The 19,063-nt window shown below is 37.9% G+C and overlaps 1 protein-coding gene across 2 annotated transcripts in view; it reads left to right on the top strand.

The window, feature by feature from the left end:
• Window positions 1-15,512, top strand: part of otog (otogelin) — a 59,579-nt gene extending 44,067 nt beyond the window's left edge. Inside the window, exons 37-56 of one of the 2 annotated variants that reach the window (XM_086071297.1) lie at window positions 1,046-1,223; window positions 1,349-1,500; window positions 1,571-1,660; window positions 1,760-1,952; window positions 2,321-2,541; window positions 2,670-2,808; window positions 3,493-3,681; window positions 3,760-3,969; window positions 4,067-4,171; window positions 4,489-4,593; window positions 4,706-4,807; window positions 5,835-5,933; window positions 6,062-6,102; window positions 6,419-6,494; window positions 6,571-6,755; window positions 6,962-7,066; window positions 7,538-7,657; window positions 7,832-7,877; window positions 11,168-11,247; window positions 13,787-15,512. In XM_086071297.1, the coding sequence (XP_085927423.1) occupies window positions 1,046-1,223; window positions 1,349-1,500; window positions 1,571-1,660; window positions 1,760-1,952; window positions 2,321-2,541; window positions 2,670-2,808; window positions 3,493-3,681; window positions 3,760-3,969; window positions 4,067-4,171; window positions 4,489-4,593; window positions 4,706-4,807; window positions 5,835-5,933; window positions 6,062-6,102; window positions 6,419-6,494; window positions 6,571-6,755; window positions 6,962-7,066; window positions 7,538-7,657; window positions 7,832-7,877; window positions 11,168-11,247; window positions 13,787-13,987 (2,637 nt within the window). In that variant the 3' untranslated portion in view covers window positions 13,988-15,512. Of the gene's footprint in view, window positions 1-1,045; window positions 1,224-1,348; window positions 1,501-1,570; window positions 1,661-1,759; window positions 1,953-2,320; window positions 2,542-2,669; window positions 2,809-3,492; window positions 3,682-3,759; window positions 3,970-4,066; window positions 4,172-4,488; window positions 4,594-4,705; window positions 4,808-5,834; window positions 5,934-6,061; window positions 6,120-6,384; window positions 6,495-6,570; window positions 6,756-6,961; window positions 7,067-7,537; window positions 7,658-7,831; window positions 7,878-11,167; window positions 11,248-13,786 lie in introns of both variants that reach the window. The other variant, XM_086071298.1, reaches the window with a different exon arrangement.
• Window positions 15,513-19,063: the final 3,551 nt, after the last annotated feature.

Raw genomic sequence — 19,063 nt, 5'->3', positions numbered from 1 at the left:
TTATTTCATTAATTTCTTTTTTGTGCAGATATTCAATTGTTAAATCTTTCAAGGAAGGGTCCCCATCATTAGTTATGAATACAACAATTTTAACATTATTTCTTTTCTCTTTCAGCATTTCCTCTATGGCCAAATATATGTCCTCTCCTCTCGTATGTGTTTTCAAAGCTGTGATACCTAAAATGTCTTCAATAAATGTTTTAGTCTCCTCGTGATAGAATCGGACATACACCAAAATCTGACGCAATACAACGGGCACTTTGATGGCGCTGTCAGGGTGCACACATCCTCCGAGAGCAGCGCTGCTCGTTGTTGTCAGTTGTTGCTTGTTCTTAAGTTGCTCTCCTTTCTCTTCAAATAGCGTGTCGGCCATTGCTGCCAAACATTCCTCGACCATTCCGGAGTCAGTAAAAGGATTTTTGTGTTGCGCCCACTCCACGCGTAGTGAGCGCTCATAGGCAGATACAATTAAAGCATACGCCTCAGTCCATTCTTCATCACGTTTATCGTGAGAATGCGTGTACCCCGAAAAACAAAACAAATTGCGAGGTTACCGGACCCCGGCTCTGTCAAAGGACCCCGGCTCAAGCACAGCTGCCCTGACGCGCCTATTCAAAAATCGTTTATTAGTGAAACTGAATATATTCCCCCTACCCTACATATTCTTGGAGGTCCGGATGAAAGGGTCTCGGGGTCCGGATCTGGACCGCGGTCCGCCATTTGGTGACCCCTGTTCTATATCGTTCAATGTAATTTAATATCATTCCAAAGCATTCAACATTTGACATAATTACACATCTTTCAACATCATTATACCTTATTTAGTATGATTCCACATCTCAACATTTTCTTCATTCACCATCTTAACATTCACATGAATTTTCTCCAGAAATTGCTTCATCTAGTTATAATAGAATTTAATTGCATGAATCAACCGTTGAAAAGAAAGCAAAGATTTCACAAATGAAAACATTACATTATTTGTACAGATGTTGAAAAAAACTGCACGATTTTAATGTTTCTTCTCTTTATGTTTTTACATCAGCCTCCATTTGCAGAGATTGTTGACGAGTGCACCAAGTTCATCTGTGTCAACAACCAGCTCGTCTTGTTCAATAAGTCCCAAAGCTGCCCCTTCTCCTCTAAGCCGGTAAACTGTGGCCTGCTTGGCTTTGCCATATTGGTCAATGGTGACAAATGTTGCCCCCAGTGGGAATGTCCATGTAAGAGAAACACAAAAATGATTTAATTATAAATAACCCTGTGTTATGTAAGCATAAGGTCATTGTAACTTAAATTATAGTTCAAAGAGGATCATTATGTCACTATTTCATTGTTTCCATTCCAGGTCGCTGCTCTGTATTTCCAGACTTGAATGTGATCACATTTGATGGAAATAGTGTTGCTATCTATAAAGCTGCCTGGTTTATAGTGACCCAACTATCCAATGAGACTGTCAGCGTTCTGGTTCAGGAGTGCCCCGTAGGATCAGAATCACCAGTAAGCACCAAAACTTACTGCCAATTTATTGTAAGTCACTTTTTGAAATGTATGAATGTCCTTTTTAAAGCTTCAGTGGAATTTTACGAACCTGTGTCTGGTGTCACTCAACATCACCCACAATTCCAACCACATCATCATCGACAGGCTCCAGAGGAGGGTAGGACAAAACATGTTATTTGCTTTGTATTTAGTAACTCAAACGTGAGGCCAGTGAAATCGATCCTTAACACAAGCAAATTGCAAACTTTTCCCACAGCTCTATGTCAACTCACGGTACGCCAGGCCTCGTTTCAAAAAGTTTGGTTTTGAGATCTACGACACGGGCAACATGTATCTGATCCGAAGCCCGGCTGGTCTCAAGCTGCAGTGGTACCACAGCACTGGGATGATGGTGATCGACAGTGACAGCCCCAGCCCCGGCAAGAAGCTGCCCACCTTGGGGCTTTGTGGTATGAACTGGCTTAATTAGTCAATTGTATTTCATTTTGCATCAATTCATAGAGAACACACAAAGACCATACAACACCAAACTCAAAGTTCAAAGCTAGAAAATCGAATACATATGGGTCCTAAAATTCGTATTCAGAGATACATATTTGCCTACAAGGGTACAAATTGCAAGGGTCCATTTATTTACCCTGTTTAAGGTGTACAATAGATGTACCCCCCTTGGGGTACTGCCCCAGTGAAGAGCCATTTGACCCCTAAAGCTACAAATTGAACACCTTTTTTCCAACTGTGCCCTCTTTGATACCAGTCGTCAAAACACATATCCTTGGCAGTAAAAACTATCATTATGTTCTCCCTTCCCCTCTAGGTTTCTGTGATGGAGACCCAAGTAATGACCTGACTCTAGCCAATGGCAGCACTGTGGGGAGGAGCGAGGATCCATCACTCTTCATCGACAGCTGGCAGGTTCCCAACACCACCAGTTATGTCAGTCACAGTCGGCGTCGAGAATTCAACTGCTCCACCAGTGACTGCTCCCAATGTCTGGTCATGCTGCAGAAACCGGCTTTCTTCACATGTCATGCCTTTGTAGGTTTACACATTAATCAAGCAATTTACAGCGACCAACCAGTCGGACGTTTCACCAAGTGATGAAAGCATGCGATTCCCAGTTTGCAAAGATGAATGAAATCATGTTTGTTTTTGTTTTATTCTAGGTCTCTCCAAGTACTTTTTGTGAGGTTTGGGTCCAAGATGTGGAGTATGTAAACAACCAGTGTGTGGCACTGGCTGCCTACGCAGCCTCTTGCTCTAAATTCAACATCTGTATTGAGTGGAGAAGAACAGATTACTGTCGTAAGATTGTATCCCCAAAACACATTCACCTTCAATCATTGTTTTTTTTTCTTCACGGTTTTCAGCCATATTTGGGATTTTCCAACGCATGTATGACAGCTTTTACTGATTTTGACTGAAGTATGAAATGTGTTATCCAAAATTAAACCTTTCATTATTCTTAGAAAGTTGAAACCGTAAATCCACCTTTCAAAATTATGGCGGATCAAAACTGCCAAAATTATAAAAAAATAAAAAAATAAAAACGAATATTAAAAATAGAATTCAAACATTAGACACAAAAATAAATTTAAATGTAAATAAAAAAATTAAATTAAACAAATAAATAAGTAAAAGTGTAAATAAAAATGAATATAAAACATATCATTCAAAAATTAAACACAAAAATAAATATAAATAAACATAAAAACAAAAAATATAAATAAATAAATTAAACTAAAAATAAATACAAAAATAAAAAACAAGATTCAAAAATTAAAAATAAATATAAAAATAAATGTGGAAATAGTTGTTTTTTTTCCCATTCGTATTTATTTTTTGTGTATTTTTTAAATTATATTTTTATATTTGTTTTTATTTATATATATATTTATAATTTTGGCAGTTTTGGTCCTCTATACAAAACGGGGTGGTCTTAAAATACTACTTCATTTAATATAACAATTCTTGTCTCCCTTCCTGTAGCCTTCATGTGCCCTGAACCTCTCCGCTATCAAGCCTGTCTTCCAGCCTGCACGTCTCAATCATGTTACAACCAGGATTTCGACTTAGACCCCGAACACTGCTCAGGCCTGACCGAGGGTTGCGCCTGTCCTGAAGGAACGCTACTCCACCGGCCATACACTGTACTCTGCATACCCCCAAACAAGTGTGGTAAGATCCCGTAATATTTGTCTGTATGGACAAAAATGACATGTAAGCACTTGTACGGTAATTGTGATGTTTGTGTAGCCTGCACTGACAGTTCTGGCGTTCCACGTGCACACGGTGAGGTGTGGAAGGCCTCAAAGGACTCCTGCTGCATGTATCGCTGCGACAAGGACACGGTCATCCCAGTGGAGTACAACTGTTCCACCGCCGTGGCGCCTGTGTGCCAGCGAGCAGGGGAGGTGGTCGTCAGTCTGGCGGATGACACCAGCTGCTGCCCTCGGAAAGTCTGTGGTAAGGCCGCAGAGGAGATTTGAGTGTCCACAAGCAGTGCGGCATGAAGGTCATCAAGTTATTAAAATTGATAAGATGATGTCATATGACTTTGCAGTGTGTAATCAGACTCATTGTGACCTTCTGCCTCCTGACTGTGAATATGGGGAGAAGCTAGTGTCGTACTATCAAAAGGACTCATGCTGCCCAGACTATGTTTGCGGTGAGTACACGGTGACCAAACGGGGTGATATTTCTGCTAGTGCTGAGCGATTAATCTATTTTATCAGTTAATTGGAGTTTGTTAATGGCTTCTATAGTTTGAAGCACATTTCTATTGACTTGCACTGCTGCCCCTTAACCACATGGCTGCGAACAAACAGAAGCTAATTTACTAAAGCAGAGTCAGAATTTTTTTTTTCTTCTATTATTTCTGTTAAAGACGATTCAAAAACTTGAATTAAAAAAACTGTTTCAAAGCTTGTTAGAAATTAATTAGTCCTTTATCTGGATATTAAATAAACTACATGTTGGTTACAGAGTGTGATCCCACAAGTTGTGAGGCAGAGATTCCCTCTTGTAGAAGTGACCAGTCTTTAATTGCAACCAGAACTGATGATAGCTGCTGCCCGACTCACATCTGCAGTAAGCATCAAACTTTTCTAAACAATTATTTCAGAAACTAGTGTAGCAGGTTTCCTACTATAATCATTTGCGTGTCGTACAGTGGGATTAAGTGAGTGTTTGTTTCCTGTAGTCTGTTCATCTTGTGCGGACGTGCCGCCAAAGTGTCAGGATGGGGAGGTTTTGACTGTGAGCCATAACACCACTGACCACTGCTGCCCCTTCTACCAATGTGGTCAGCTCACACAAACATTTACACAAACCAAAATCACATCTTTTTACTTTCAGCTATTACTAATTAATTTACGAGAGAAACTGCACAGTTCTTTCATAAATTGAACATTACAAATATGGATAGTTTTAAATGTACTTATTTTATATTTACTTTTTTTTTTGTACAGAAATTCACATTTTTATTGACTCGTTAGATTAGATTAGATTGATTTCTTTTTTTTTTTTAATGATCAAACCAACTAGTGCCACTGGGGAGTTATATTAGGGTTGTTAAAATTAGTGTATTCATTTTGATTTAATTTAAAGTTCCTTTAATGCCACTCATTTTTTAATGCGCGATAAATGGCAGCCGCTTACTTGGAAAGCCTGTACTGGGGGAATTCCAGTTGCAACGCAGCAGACACGTCCATATAAATATTTAGCAGTAATACATTTAATAATACTGCATATATTTGTGGAGACTAGAGTTAAGTTGTATTTTTAATGTTTTTAATTTCACAAGTAGCACTTAATATAAAAAGTAAAATGCACTGAGCTGTCACCAAAATCTCACTAATGCAATAATGCAATCTAGTGGCAGAAAAATTACCTCAACACAAATCAATATCACACTCGGGTTTTTTTTTCACAGTAGGCTACATTACATCTTTTTTAATGTAACTAAATTTTATGAATTATTATGAAATGACTGTATCAATGACTAAAAGATGCAGCCATATTTCTATTAGTTTAACTTGTTTTTTCACTTTTATTTTACCAAGAGTATGAAAACTTGGAAAAATATATTTTATTGTACATTTTATTGTAAATTTAGAACAGATACAAAATGTACGATTAATCGTGAGTCATGCGATTAATTATGATCAAGATTTGTTATCACCTGACAACACCCCTAATATATATATATATATATATATATATATATATATATATATATATATATATATATATATATATATATATATATATATATATATATATATATATATATAAAATATGTGTGTGTGTGACTTTGTGTTTGTGTGTAGTATGTGAGCCCTCCAGGTGTCCTCAGCTCAACTGTCCTTTTGGGATGTCACTGGTGACGATGTCCAGTTCAGATCACTGCTGTGCCAACCACACATGCGGTATAACATTCAATATATGAACTTTATTATATTACAGTATGTTCTGACGTGTAGCATTCACAGTATGAACTCAATTATTTTGGTCTTTTAAGTATTTCCAAACTTAATGTCATGTTTTCATGTTTCAGTATGTTCCTGCGACAAGATTACCCCTCCTAAATGTCAACTGGTATGTTCAAGTTCTGAAATTTAGACCTTTTTTTGCAATCTATTATAGGATGTATGAGCTGTATGTGAGTTGTTTAAATATTGCCCTTGATCATATTTCATCAGCGGTCTTCAAGTTAACCCCCCCCCCCCCCGACATGGCCCAGTTTCATATCAAGAGGTATTTTGGCAGACTGGTACTGCATTAAAACGTGAAACAAACATGCTGGAAGTTAGGGACCCCTTTTGGAACAACATATATTAAAATAAAAGTAGTTATTTTATGTTGGTGTCCATAGTTTATTAAATTTCAGTGTGCTTTTGATTGTGTTGTGCAGGGAGAAGCTCCTCAGCTGGAGCAAGCCTTCTTGTCTGACACACAGAATCAATGTGCCTGCAAAAGATACAAGTGTGGTGAGTATTGTTGGTTCAAAATGCCTCAAAATTCTGTGAAACAACCCTGCAACCTCGACCGTGGATGCGTGTGCAGCGCGAGAGGCGGTGTGTGTGTATAAGGGGGCGATCCAGGGGGTGCTGCGGCCCGGTCAGACTCTGGTGGAACATCGCGAGGACGGCTTGTGCTACAGCCGACAGTGCAGCCGCGTCCTGGACATGTCAAGCGGTTTTCACATACTGCGGACCAGCAGCACCAACTGCTCTGCCCTCTGCCAACGAGTAAGCCATCAACTGGGAACCTTTTTTGATTCCACGATCTAAAAAATGTATCCGCATTCTACAGTAATTAAATCTCATTCTGGAAGTGGAAAATGAATGTTTTAATAATTTTCTAAGTAAATATTCAGTATGAAAGATTGATGTTTGCTTCTGACCTGTTGGCTTAGTTGTAATGTAATCTTTGTGTGTGTGTGTGTGTGTTGTAGAATCAGATCTATATCCCTGCAAAAGACCAGTCAACATGCTGTGGCGTTTGTAAGAATATATCTTGCCTTTATACTCACGAGAATGAGTCGACAATTCTCTATAAGGTGGGCAATTAGTGTCAATACAATCAATAAATATTATTGTTATATGATTTTTATTTGACAATAATTTGTTCGTTGCAGCCACACTAGTCTAAATACGGTATTCTGGTTAATATTGCGTTAGTGGAATACGAGTTAAGCAGCAAAATCCAGCAGTTTTTATCGAAATCAGAAGGCGGTCATTTTGCCAGCTGTGAAAATGACATCACAGTTGTTCAGGTTTCAGGTAACAACCAATCACAGCTCAGCTTCAGAAAACAGGTGAGCTGTGATTGGTCGGTGCCTGAGCCCTGAGCAACTGTGATGTCATCTTCAGTCGACAGCAAGTGGCAAAATGTCCGCCTTCTGATTTTGATAAAAACTGCTGGATTTTGCTGCTTAACTCGTATTCCACTAACGCAATATTAACCAGAATACCGTATTTAGACTAGTGAGGTCATATTGTTAAGAAATATATGAAATATGTGTTTTCAGCCAGGGAGATCTTGGGTGTCCAGCTGCATGACGTTTGAATGCACAGACACTCTATCTGGGCCGACACTCATCTCCTACCCCTTCAGCTGCCCCCCCTTCAATGAAACAGAGTGCATGAAGGTCAGCTTTATCAAACATGTTCCATAAACACTTGTCCATCTTAGGGTCCCTACTCACTCATGACACAATTGAGGTTAAGGATGGATTGATTTGTATAAGCAATAATCAGTTCTGACAAACGATCAACTGTGTAATTGTTGTCATGATTCATGACTTTTTCTGTTTTGCACACAGATTGGAGGAACCATCGTAAGTTACATGGACGGATGTTGCAAGACATGTGAGTATGTGAGCATAGCCCAGCTGTAATGTAGTTAGCGTAGAGCTGTAGGCTGCAGCTGACACTCACCTGTCGCCCAGCATGCCTCCAACACATAATATTCTCCTGTGCAGTATGAATTCACCACCACAATGTCAAATTGGCTTCTTGTTCTGCTGTCAGGATTGTCTTCGTATTCACATTAGTGTGCTTTTTTCAGTGTACTTTTCAGTGAAAGGAACAGGCTTCTGTTTTAAAAGTAGCCATCACTGAAAAGCACCTGAAAGCATGTAAGTGGCTTAGTGGTTCATGTGCTGCAGCTTACCAACATGTACAAATTCCACCAGGTACTGGATTCCCTCTCTTCCCTTTCCCCGTTAGCTCCCTGACTCCCACAGTAAACACAAACTGTGAAAGAGGTACCAAAACCACTAGGATTACCAGTGCTATTGTTGATATTCAACAATGTACTCCCTCCCTCCATGGTGTTACTGATATAACACACCAAATGTTTAATTGCAACCTCCGGGCCCCAAGCGGGACAGTCCTCTCAACTGTTATCTCATTTCAGACAAACAGAGCATACAACAATATGCAGGCATTCTCACTAAAGTACACAACTCGAGATTTGGACATCAATATACTGTACAAATGCATGAAAACTAATAGCTTAAAAATCAGTCGTCGTTGAACCGGGGGTTCACTGTATTTGTTATGAAAATATGCATGACAGCAAAGGCAAACTAAACCATTAATCTTATTCTACATTACAGCATGACTATGGTGTATGCATGGATTTCTCACAAAAAAGAAGTAATTTCCTACTCAAAATTAGGTGGCGTTCCTTTTGAGGTCACACATGAGAGGACTGCAACATGTACAGTACATACAGTACGTGTCCTGCTTTCCCTGCAGATCTGTACACAAAACTACATGTGCTCCACTTTTAGCACTGTCTGGGCAGTGCATTGTTGATTGCCAACAATGTGCTGTTGGTAGAATAGAGGCCCAGTAGTCCGCCTTAGACATCTGCATGTCTTCCATAGTTACAAAGTAGATAGTGATGTGGTTTGCTGTTCGTGGACATTTTCCCATGTAGCTGCTCTAGAAGGTTGGCATGCTGCTGCATTACATACCTACACAAAATACACGTTGTCATTTAAATGTTTCACAATAGACTGATGCATTTCACAAAAATGCATAATTCTGTTTTTAGATTCAAATAATGACATCATAAAGTATTTGGGCCTGTGTAAAAGACCCCCACAGGTGGATGACTTTAATGACTGTCCCCTCATGGGAGCTTGGCTCCCACTGACTCCCACGTAACTTGAACCCTGACTGTGCCCTCCTCTTGACAAAGGAGTGCATGGAGTTGATTGTGCCTGATGGCTGTAGATAGTGTATATTAATTTAAAAGCTGATCCTTCAAGCTTGAAATATTTTCAGAGGTGCCAAATACAGGTCCAGAAAGTAAAAATCCTGCCACAGTTAGCCTCAGGTGCTAGTTAGCTAGCTCCCTAGCTAGCTCCCATGGTGCTTGTTTACCTGCTAGGGAGTGAGATAGCTCGCTGGCCAGAACCAATGGTGCTCGTTTAAGCATAGGTGTCAAACTCCGGTCCTCGAGGGCTGTAGTCCTGCAGTTTTTGGAGGTTTCCCTCTTCCAACACAAGCTGATTCCAATTAGCAGGATTGTTATCAGGCTTATGCAGAGCTTGCTGATGAGCTGATCATATATCAGCTGTGTTGGAGAAGGGAAGCATCCAAAAACTGCAGGACTCCAGCCCTCGAGGACCGGAGTTTGACACCTATGTGCTAGGGAGCTAGCTAGCTAGTCAAACTGTGGCGGCGTTTTTCCTTTCTGGACCTGGATTTACCACCTCACACTTGTTAGTTTTTATCATAGCATATCATAACATCATCCTGTTTTTATTTAGTCCATTTTTAGTCAACTATAAATCTAACATTTTAGTCTTTATTTCAGTCGAAGAAAACATAATTTAATTTGTCTAGTTTTAGTCAACAAAAACTGTCAATGTTTTAGTCTAGTTTTAGTCAGGACAATCATTTTATTGATAATATTGAACATTTCAGATCTAAAACTATTTCACATAAAATGTTCTCTCATATTTTTGATGAATAACAACTTCGCCCACAATTACAGTATATCACCAAGTGGCTATATGGCTCCATGCTATGTGCTAGTAAGTTAGCCAGCATTAGTTAGCGGTCGGAACGTTATAGCCTTTGGATTGATGTTATATTATAATTATAATATATATTTTTTAAACCGTTCACCGTGAATGAGGGTTTTAGTCCAGTCTAGTCTAGTTTTAGTCCGGTGAAAAATGTGTGTTGACTAAATTATTTTTGTTTAGTTTTCATTGATGAAATTAACACTAATACATAAGAAAGTCTCATAGGTTGTCATGCTAACCCCAAGATGAATCCCAGCAGTTCCTCAGCGAGTTGTTCAATTTGATCGCAATGATTACTTCACCATTCAATTACAAACGATCACTTGTTATACCACAGTTTTTAAAAGTACAGGCATGACTACAGCCTCTTAATAGATTGACCCGTCAGCAAGTCCAAACATATTCAGACTCGAGTTAAATGTGGCTCTGGCATCACCACTGAAGCACTTGAAAGTGGCGTGACGGCGACTGGAACAAAGCGAGCTTGACTCGCTTTCATGGTGATGCCACAGAATTAAATAGCTTGACGGTGTGATTAGTCTTCTATCCATCACTCGCACGTGATAGCTGCACGATGTTTTCTTCTGCTGTGGTTCACGTGAGTGACTTGTTGGTGTTTAACATGAAAAGGCACTTCTGAAAGAGTACAAGTGACATCCTCAAAGTCATCGAGGTCCAGGCAGGACTAACACTTCAGCAGCAATATTGTTTTTACTTCAAATCACACAAAAAAAAATCCTGGGTGCATAACAGATGTTGCACATCTATGCATGTAGAAGCAAAGTTAACAACCAAAATAGTGCAAATACTGTATACAGTACATATCATCATAACATCTTAAATTATTTTTTTAAAATCTTTTTCATGTACCTTAAGGATTTAAAAATGTATTTAAGTTCAGTTTGGTTCTCTTACTTTTTTTATTTTTATGTTCTTAAAATTCTTAAATCCTGCAGCTTGTGCATGATTGTGAACATCAGTACTCTTCTTCCTCCTCACCCTTCACTTTCAAGTGCTCCCTTCTCATGGGTTTTGCTATGTTACAGGCCAGGATGCTGTTTGGGTTTAATTGGTTTCAATTTGGTTTGGTTGCCTCTGGCTATGTGTGAACAGGCAAAGAAGATGGGAAGTCGTGTCAGAAGGTGACAGTGAGGATGACTATCAGGAAGAATGACTGTCGCAGTAACAGACCGGTATGTGCCATGCGTCTCTCTCTCTCTTCCTCACACTCACTCACTTACTCACTCACTTTTTTGGTTATTTATTCATAACATCCAAAAAGTTTGGTCAAATGAATAACCCACAGAACAATTTTGTATTTTATTTTATTTTTAAAATTTTACCAATTGACTCAAAACATTGGGTTGTTCGATGGGTTTTTGGATTCAATGAATAAACCCATAAAGTTGGGTTGCTTGGGTTGATTTATGTTGTGGGTTCTTCATTTGACCAAACTTTTGGGGTTAAAAAAAATAACCCAAAAAGTTGGGACACATTACATTTTGTTTTTAAATTTAATTTAATTAAATAAGAAAAAAATATATATAAAAATAAATTAAAAGTACAAATATATACAGTATAGTATAGATACACAGTATACTGTTTATACATAAATTTAATTTGCTATTTGGGTTATATTTGGCCCAACTAATTGAAAGTGAGATGAGAATTTTTGTTTTACTACCACTACTTACCTACTACTACTACTACTACTGTTGCTACTACCATCACTACCACCTCAATATGAACAAAAAAAAATAATATATATATTTTTTCTCAATATGTGTTTTTTCCATTTTTCACAAAATGCACATATGATAAAGTTTATTGCCAGTCTGTACCTATGACATTTTCATAGCTGCATAATAATCATTTACTCTCAAAACTCAGAGGATCTGCTGACACCACTTTATTTAATACATACATGCAAGTTTCAAAATGTAATTATTTGATTTAGATAATTTTTTTATGTTGCTAGCTTTATTTTATGAATTGAGATCAAATAATAATGGTGGTAATTACATCAACTTAATTTGGCATTTCATGTACACTCAAAATTCACTGTTGGTCGGCTGAAAACAAAATTCAAGTTGGCATAACTTAATAAACATAACTTGATAACTTAATTTTTCTCAACATTGATTCCATTTTGATGATTTGAATACTCCCACAATGCCTTTCACAATGTTCAAGCTGTTAATACCAGAGTATTCATTTCTGTTCTCTATAATGTATTTTGCGTAGTGAATTGTTGAGGCTAAATATATTTTATTAGAGTGTAGTTACTGCAAAATAAGTGATTATCAATGTGGTGATTTGTCTGTTACTGTAGTTTCTATAGGGAAATTTAGAAAGCCAAACTGCTACTAGTCAATAAACATTGTATGGAAGCCTGAAAGTGTCAAAATTAAATTTGAATAAACATTTTGAAATAAATATCCTTTAGATAAATAACAGGCAATTATGTAATGTGGCCATTAAATTGTAAAATGTGTTAGTATTATTATGAAAAGTGTTCATGCTATTCTTTAATATGTAACTAATATTTTATTTTTGATTAAATTTTTAATAATGATTATTTTAACAACGTCATACTTAAAAAACTTTTTTTTTAATGTTTTTATAAAAAGGACATTTAATTTATTTTCCAAGGTTTTATAAAATAAGAAAAGTTTTTTTTACAAAGTCAGTTTTTATTTCATAATGTCCTTTTCCACAATGGCCTTTCTATTGCATATTGCCGTTTTACAGCCGCATGACTTGGTGTGTTGTCAATCAAAGTCAGTGGGTTGGGCCTCCTGTTTGATCCTCTACAATCGATTCGTTTTCCTAAACACGGGTTATGACCGTTGTTAGTCGGCAGTGGTTGCGTCGAGTGTGGTCACCAGCGTTAGCATTTAGCGTCAAAGCTGGACTGTTAATTGAACTTCCAAACTGTGATACTGCCTCATGCTGCATCCCTCTCTCCGGTGAAGGCCTTAAGACATTATGACCCGATTCCAAACGATTTGCTACTTCTCGGAGTACTTCTGAAAGTGACTTGTCTCCCGCAGCCATTCTTTCACAAACCCGCGATTGCCACGACTCCTCATCAGCCAATAAACTCTCCACGCGTGAATCGATACTGCAAGTTCTGCTACTCATGTCTGTATAACGGACTCAGCCAATCACGTAACTGGCTCCGCCTCATGTGATTTGATTGACAAGGTCAAGTAATTCGGCTGTAAAACGCCATTATGTAATAGAAAGGCCATTGTGGAAAAGGACATAATAAAATAAAAACTGACTTTGTAAAAAACAACAACGTTCTTATCTTATAAAACCTTGGCAAATCAATTAAATGTAATTTTTATAATAAAAAAAAAGTATGACGTTAAAATAATCATTATGAAATAAAATATTTGTTACATATTAAAGAATAGCATGAACACTTTTCATAATAATACTAACACATTTTACAATTTAATGGCCACATTACATGATTGCCTGTTGTTTTTATTTATTGAATTTTTGACACTTTTGGGCTTCCATAACATTGAAGCTAAATGACCATGTCATGATTCTTTTAAACAGTACAGTGTCCTACAATCTATTGCAAACTGTATCATTTATTACTTTTATACTGCAACATTTTTACAGTGACTTTGTGTTTTAATGTCAAGTTGACTTGGCATTTTTTTTCTGTATCATCTGTACCAAACACCATCTTCAGCGGTTGCCTCTGTCCTGCAGGTCAACATCGTGTCATGTGACGGCAAATGTCCGTCTGCCAGCATCTACAACTACAACATCAACACGTACGCTCGTTTCTGCAAGTGTTGTCGGGAGATGGGGCTGCAGCGGCGCTCCGTGCAGCTCTACTGCAGCGGCAACTCCACCTGGGTCAGCTACAGCATCCAAGAACCCACCGACTGCTCCTGCCAGTGGTCCTAGAATGCTGATTGCAATAAACTCGCCACACTCAAAGGTTCAGGTCCTGCCTAACAGAGTATATACTGTGGAGAAAAAAAAATCTCTGGAAGGGAAGTGATCAGGGCAGAAGCACAGAGATGGCAGCTGCAAACATATGGCACACTGTGACATTTGAACTCTGACCTCTCGGGGCTAGAGAGACAGATTTACTTTGCAGGGATAGAACTAGTCACAAAAAAAGAGGAGTTAAAGAGGATAACCAAAAAAGAATGGCTTGTGCTTCATTCATGAAATTTAAGAATTACTATTAGCATTCTGTGGACTGTATCAGGAAGGAGGGGGAAAAAAATCATCTTTATTTTACTGTTTTTTTGGCTTGTTTTGTTTTCATCAATTACAATTAAAAGTTGAGTTTCAAAGTTTTTCATACAAGAGCCAGTAAAGATTACTTTTCAGCGGAGATAAACAAAAGATGACAATTGAATTTGATGAATGGTGTTAAGAGTGCCCCACTGCTGTGTTTACAATTATTTAAAAATAAAAAATAGATTTAGTGTAGATGTAGATGTTGTGTTTCCGGTAAGAAAAAAAAGAAGCCTTCTGGTCCATCGTTTGTATTTTTCCTCCTACTTTTTGTAAATATTTTTCCCAATGATTTGAAATATCAAATTCCTTCACATCTCACCTATATTAAAATTAATGTATTGGATATGGGAATTCTTTACTATATTCTATACTGTATTAAACTAATGATAGTGAGTTAATTGATTAAAATCCAGTTGTGTGTGTGGCGCACTTTATTTATTTATTGGGGAGTGACAAAGCATAAATACTTGTATCCGTGTGAATTCCAACTAAGTAAAATGCATTTTAATTGAACTTGATTGTGAATTTGAAGGGACCGTGTGTAATATTTAGCACCATTTAGTGGTGAACTAATAATTCATTCATTTTAAAAACCCACTAGTGATTTCAATAATATGCAAAAGCAATATATTCTATCACATAAACATACATTTTCTTTAAATATATGAGCGTTGGTGTAGTATTCACCAATTATATTTACATCCTTCCAGGAGGCTGACATGTTTCGCCGCCATCTTCCTGCTAAATCGCAAACGTTGTTAGCCGTGGTGATGCTTGTAGTTAGGGTCGGACCCAATGGGTCGACCGCCGCTAGTCGTTGCTGAGTCCCGTGATTCAGGCTCACGTCATTTGTCGTCTTCTGTCTTGCTCTCATAAGCTATTACTAGCTTCTTCTTTTTTTTTTACTAGCTTCTCCCGCTAGCCGCTCTTGTTAGCTGCTCTGGCTAACTCCATCTTGCCCGGTCTTTCGTTGTCGCTCGCCGAGATGCTCCCACACTCACTCCAAATAATAGTTGGTGTTATGCTTGCTTAGTTTGGTTTCTCTGAGTCAATGTAGTGTGCGTGCTTTGAAATGCACACGCTACGGCTACGTTCTATTATGTAGCGATATCTAGTGGTGAAATCTTACACATGAAGAATCCCATTAAAATATCAATAATTTGGGCTTTGGTATGTTACAGGTCTTTCCATTTTTACATGTCTTGTATGCTGTTTTCTATGGTACAAATTTCCATTTGTAATAAATATTTCCTTTGTATGGAATATTTGTGTTGACTTGTGCAGTAAATATTATTGCTAAGTGAGGCTTTATCACTTCACATTTCTATAAAACATTCCATTCATTCTACAATTTTTCATCATTTATCCTTTATCGTCACAAATTGAAAATGCTGTATTCTTCTAGGGCTCTTAAACGTCATTTGAAATGTCTTCACTTTCCTCCTCACGCTTGACTGGATGGGATGTGGCGTGCATTATAGACTGACAGTCAATCGCAACAACCCAAAAATTATTCAGAGAGATCAGGAAAAAAAAGATGCTTTCTTTTTTGTAGCTTCTAATGTTTTCAAAATACTACCACTGTCAGCAGTTGTGTCACCAACAAAGAATTTCCTTACGCCGCCTTTTGCACAACGCAACAGTCATCATCAAAACCTCTGACAGATCTTCACATAACATACAGAGTGGATTTGACTCGCTGATGATATTAAAGATTTTTCACTCTATGACACACAGTTACACCTCACTTAATTTTCAGGAAATATTAGGCCTACAGGGCTATACAGTAATAAAAAAAAATACTGGTACCCTTTGACAACCTTGATTTAAAGCGACATTAAGGAACTTTCAGTTTACATTGATTATGGCGGTCCCATATGGACAAATGTGGTATTGTTATGTCTGAAGGAAGACCACATTTCCTATGAGGACAAGCGCATTGCGTCGTTTTTTTAGCTCACACCAGCGAGTGAAATCTGGACCAATGCTGATCCTTGAACTGTCCTTTTATCCAGGTAGCTTCCCTTTTTCTTTTTTCTTTTTGTCTCCTGAGATCAAACTTTTCATTTGTTTTTCAGCTTCTGCCATGAAAGCCGTAATCATGCGTCAACATTCAAATTGACTTCCGTCTTAGTAACGAATGGGGAAACTAAAGTATGCCATAAAGCATTCAGCACATTTGTAGTTTTTTGTGTGGCAGTTATACCATCCTCCTCAAAGTTGCTTATAAAAACGATACAGACCCCCTCAGGCTATGACAAAGGTACCATTCAACTAGTTTTAAGTCGATGTTCCATCAGAAGAGTTATGAAAATATTTTATTAAGGTTGAAAAGTTCCTTAGCGCTACTTAAATCATATTTGATCTGATCTTCATCTAAGTTAGAGTAATAAGCAACCGCAGTCTGTGGGTGAGTAATATAGTAAACAAGCAACATTACAGCTAATTCATTTATGCACTCGGCTGCAGAACGGGGATTGATTTTAAAACGAGGTCGTCACAGATAGCATATATGGTTAGCACAGCTGCCTCTCAGTACTGAGGGCGTGAGATCGAGTCCGAGCTTCGGCCTTCCTGGGTGGAGTTTGCATGTTCTCACCATGCCTGCGTGGGTTTTCTCTGGGTGCTCCGGTCTCCAACATGCCAAAGACATGCATGGCAGGTTAAATCGAACACTCTGAATTGTCCCTGGGTGATGCTTGTTCGTCTCTGTGTGCCCTGCGATTGGCTGGCAACCAGTTCAGGGTGTACCCCGCCTACAGCCAGGTGGTATGGTCAGAACCATACTTCAACTGAACATTTTGACAGTCTTAAGTGGCTTAGAAGAATGAGTGACCCAAATTAGATTATGTATGGCCTATAGGATTTTAAATGCAGCCCGGGTGTATTGGATGAATATAGGCCAAAACACTTTCAGGTACAAATCTTGTGTGACTTGTATCACAATGCATAGGTCACGATTTGATTCTATACCGATTAATCCCGATATGAATCTATAAATTGATTATTGCAAAAAAAATTACAAAAAATTTGACAAATCAGTAAACTTGTACATGTACGCTGTAAAATTTGTATGAAAATGTATTTATTTATCTGAAAATTCAGGTTTATAACTGGACCACTGCATTTAAAAAAAATGAAGGCTTAATTTTCCATTAATATAACATTCTTCCTTGCTTAATGTGTGAATCCTAACCCTAAGTAAGACGTTTTGTTGAATATTTCCATAAAAAATGTATGTTTAAAAATCGGGTTCGGCCGCATATTGAATCGAATTGAGTGCTGTAATATCGCGATATATTGCCAAATCGATTTTTTTCTAACAGACCCTAGTGGCTTGGAATGGCTTTCCATCATCCGTGAAAAAAAAGGGTTCCATTATCACTTTTAAAATTGCCCTTAAGGAATTTGAACATTTCTTTGTTGTATAGTCTTTCGGAACTGCATATATACAACGGTTTATGTTATTGTTACGTTTGCTATTATTGTATTTTGAGTATGATCCCTTACGCCCCCTTCTCTGTGTGGAGACACACCCACATTTCCCCTATGGACATTATGTACATACATTCATGGACATGCTTGCACATGAACACACACACATACACACTCACTCACTCTAGGGACCACAAGGGAAATAAGCCTATGGCTTATTGTGTTTTTAGCCCTGTTTGGGGAAAAAGTAGAAAAAATGCCCGAAGCCTGCTGGGACTAAGCGGTTAAGAAAATGGATGGATGGATTTTACAATGACATATTGTATTATCTAGTTACAAGAATTTACTGTAATTTATATACAGTAAATACTTGTAAAAAAAAAAAAATACAGTAACATAGTGTAATAGATCTGTACAGTAATTAAATGAGATTTTACAAGAATTCTACAGTCAATTCGTTACAGTGTAGTGAAGTTTTAGAACATTTCAGAAAATGTCAGTAACGTCAGTAGCCAATAAAAAAAACAAAATAACAGCCATGGAAGCAATTTGTTGTTGCTGCCGCCATTTCACATTCACAGCTACAGGCTACAGCATTCAACCGCATTAGCATTTGCGTTAGCATTAATCAAGCGGTCTTGGATTAAACGCTGGCATTTAAGCAGGTAAATACAAACTCAATTCCAAAAAAGACACTATACAAATTGTGAATAAAAACTGAATGCAATTATGTGGAAGTGCCCAATTTTAATATTTTATTCAGAATAGAACATAGAGAACAGGTCAAAAGTTTAAACTGAGAAAATGTGTCATTTTAAGGGAAAACTACGTTTATTTTAAAGGGACTACGCCATGGTATTTTAAGCCCTTCCACACTTAACTATGGGCATATAATGATGAAATCTTACCTTTGACACAATCGCGATGTAATTTCTTATGAAATATGAGTTATTTCGGTGGCTATTTTTCTTACCCGGATGTCAAACGCTCGGTTCAGTAAAACCCCGCCTCCCCCCCTGTGGCTGCTGCTCATGATGTCGCCTGAGCTTCGCGCAACACCCACGAAACATACAGATAGGTTTTAAGCCGATTTTTTAAATGGACTCTAAATTTCTCTGGCTGCTAGATCTCTGCGTTTGGTCACGCAAGCCATCAATTCTTGAATAAACATTTTAAACCAAACGGGTCCTTCGTGGAAGAGGAGGGGAGCAGAAAGGTTAGAGGAAAGAAGGAGGAGGGGAAAAAAAGCACCAGAGCAGGTTGCAAACCCATCACTATCCACGACACCATCCATTC

This window comes from Leptonotus elevatus, chromosome 3 (assembly GCF_054856555.1).
Source record: "Leptonotus elevatus isolate MCC_2025b chromosome 3, RoL_Lele_1.0, whole genome shotgun sequence".
NCBI classification, from domain to species: domain Eukaryota; kingdom Metazoa; phylum Chordata; class Actinopteri; order Syngnathiformes; family Syngnathidae; genus Leptonotus; species Leptonotus elevatus.
This window is presented reverse-complemented; position numbering and strand designations above follow the sequence as displayed.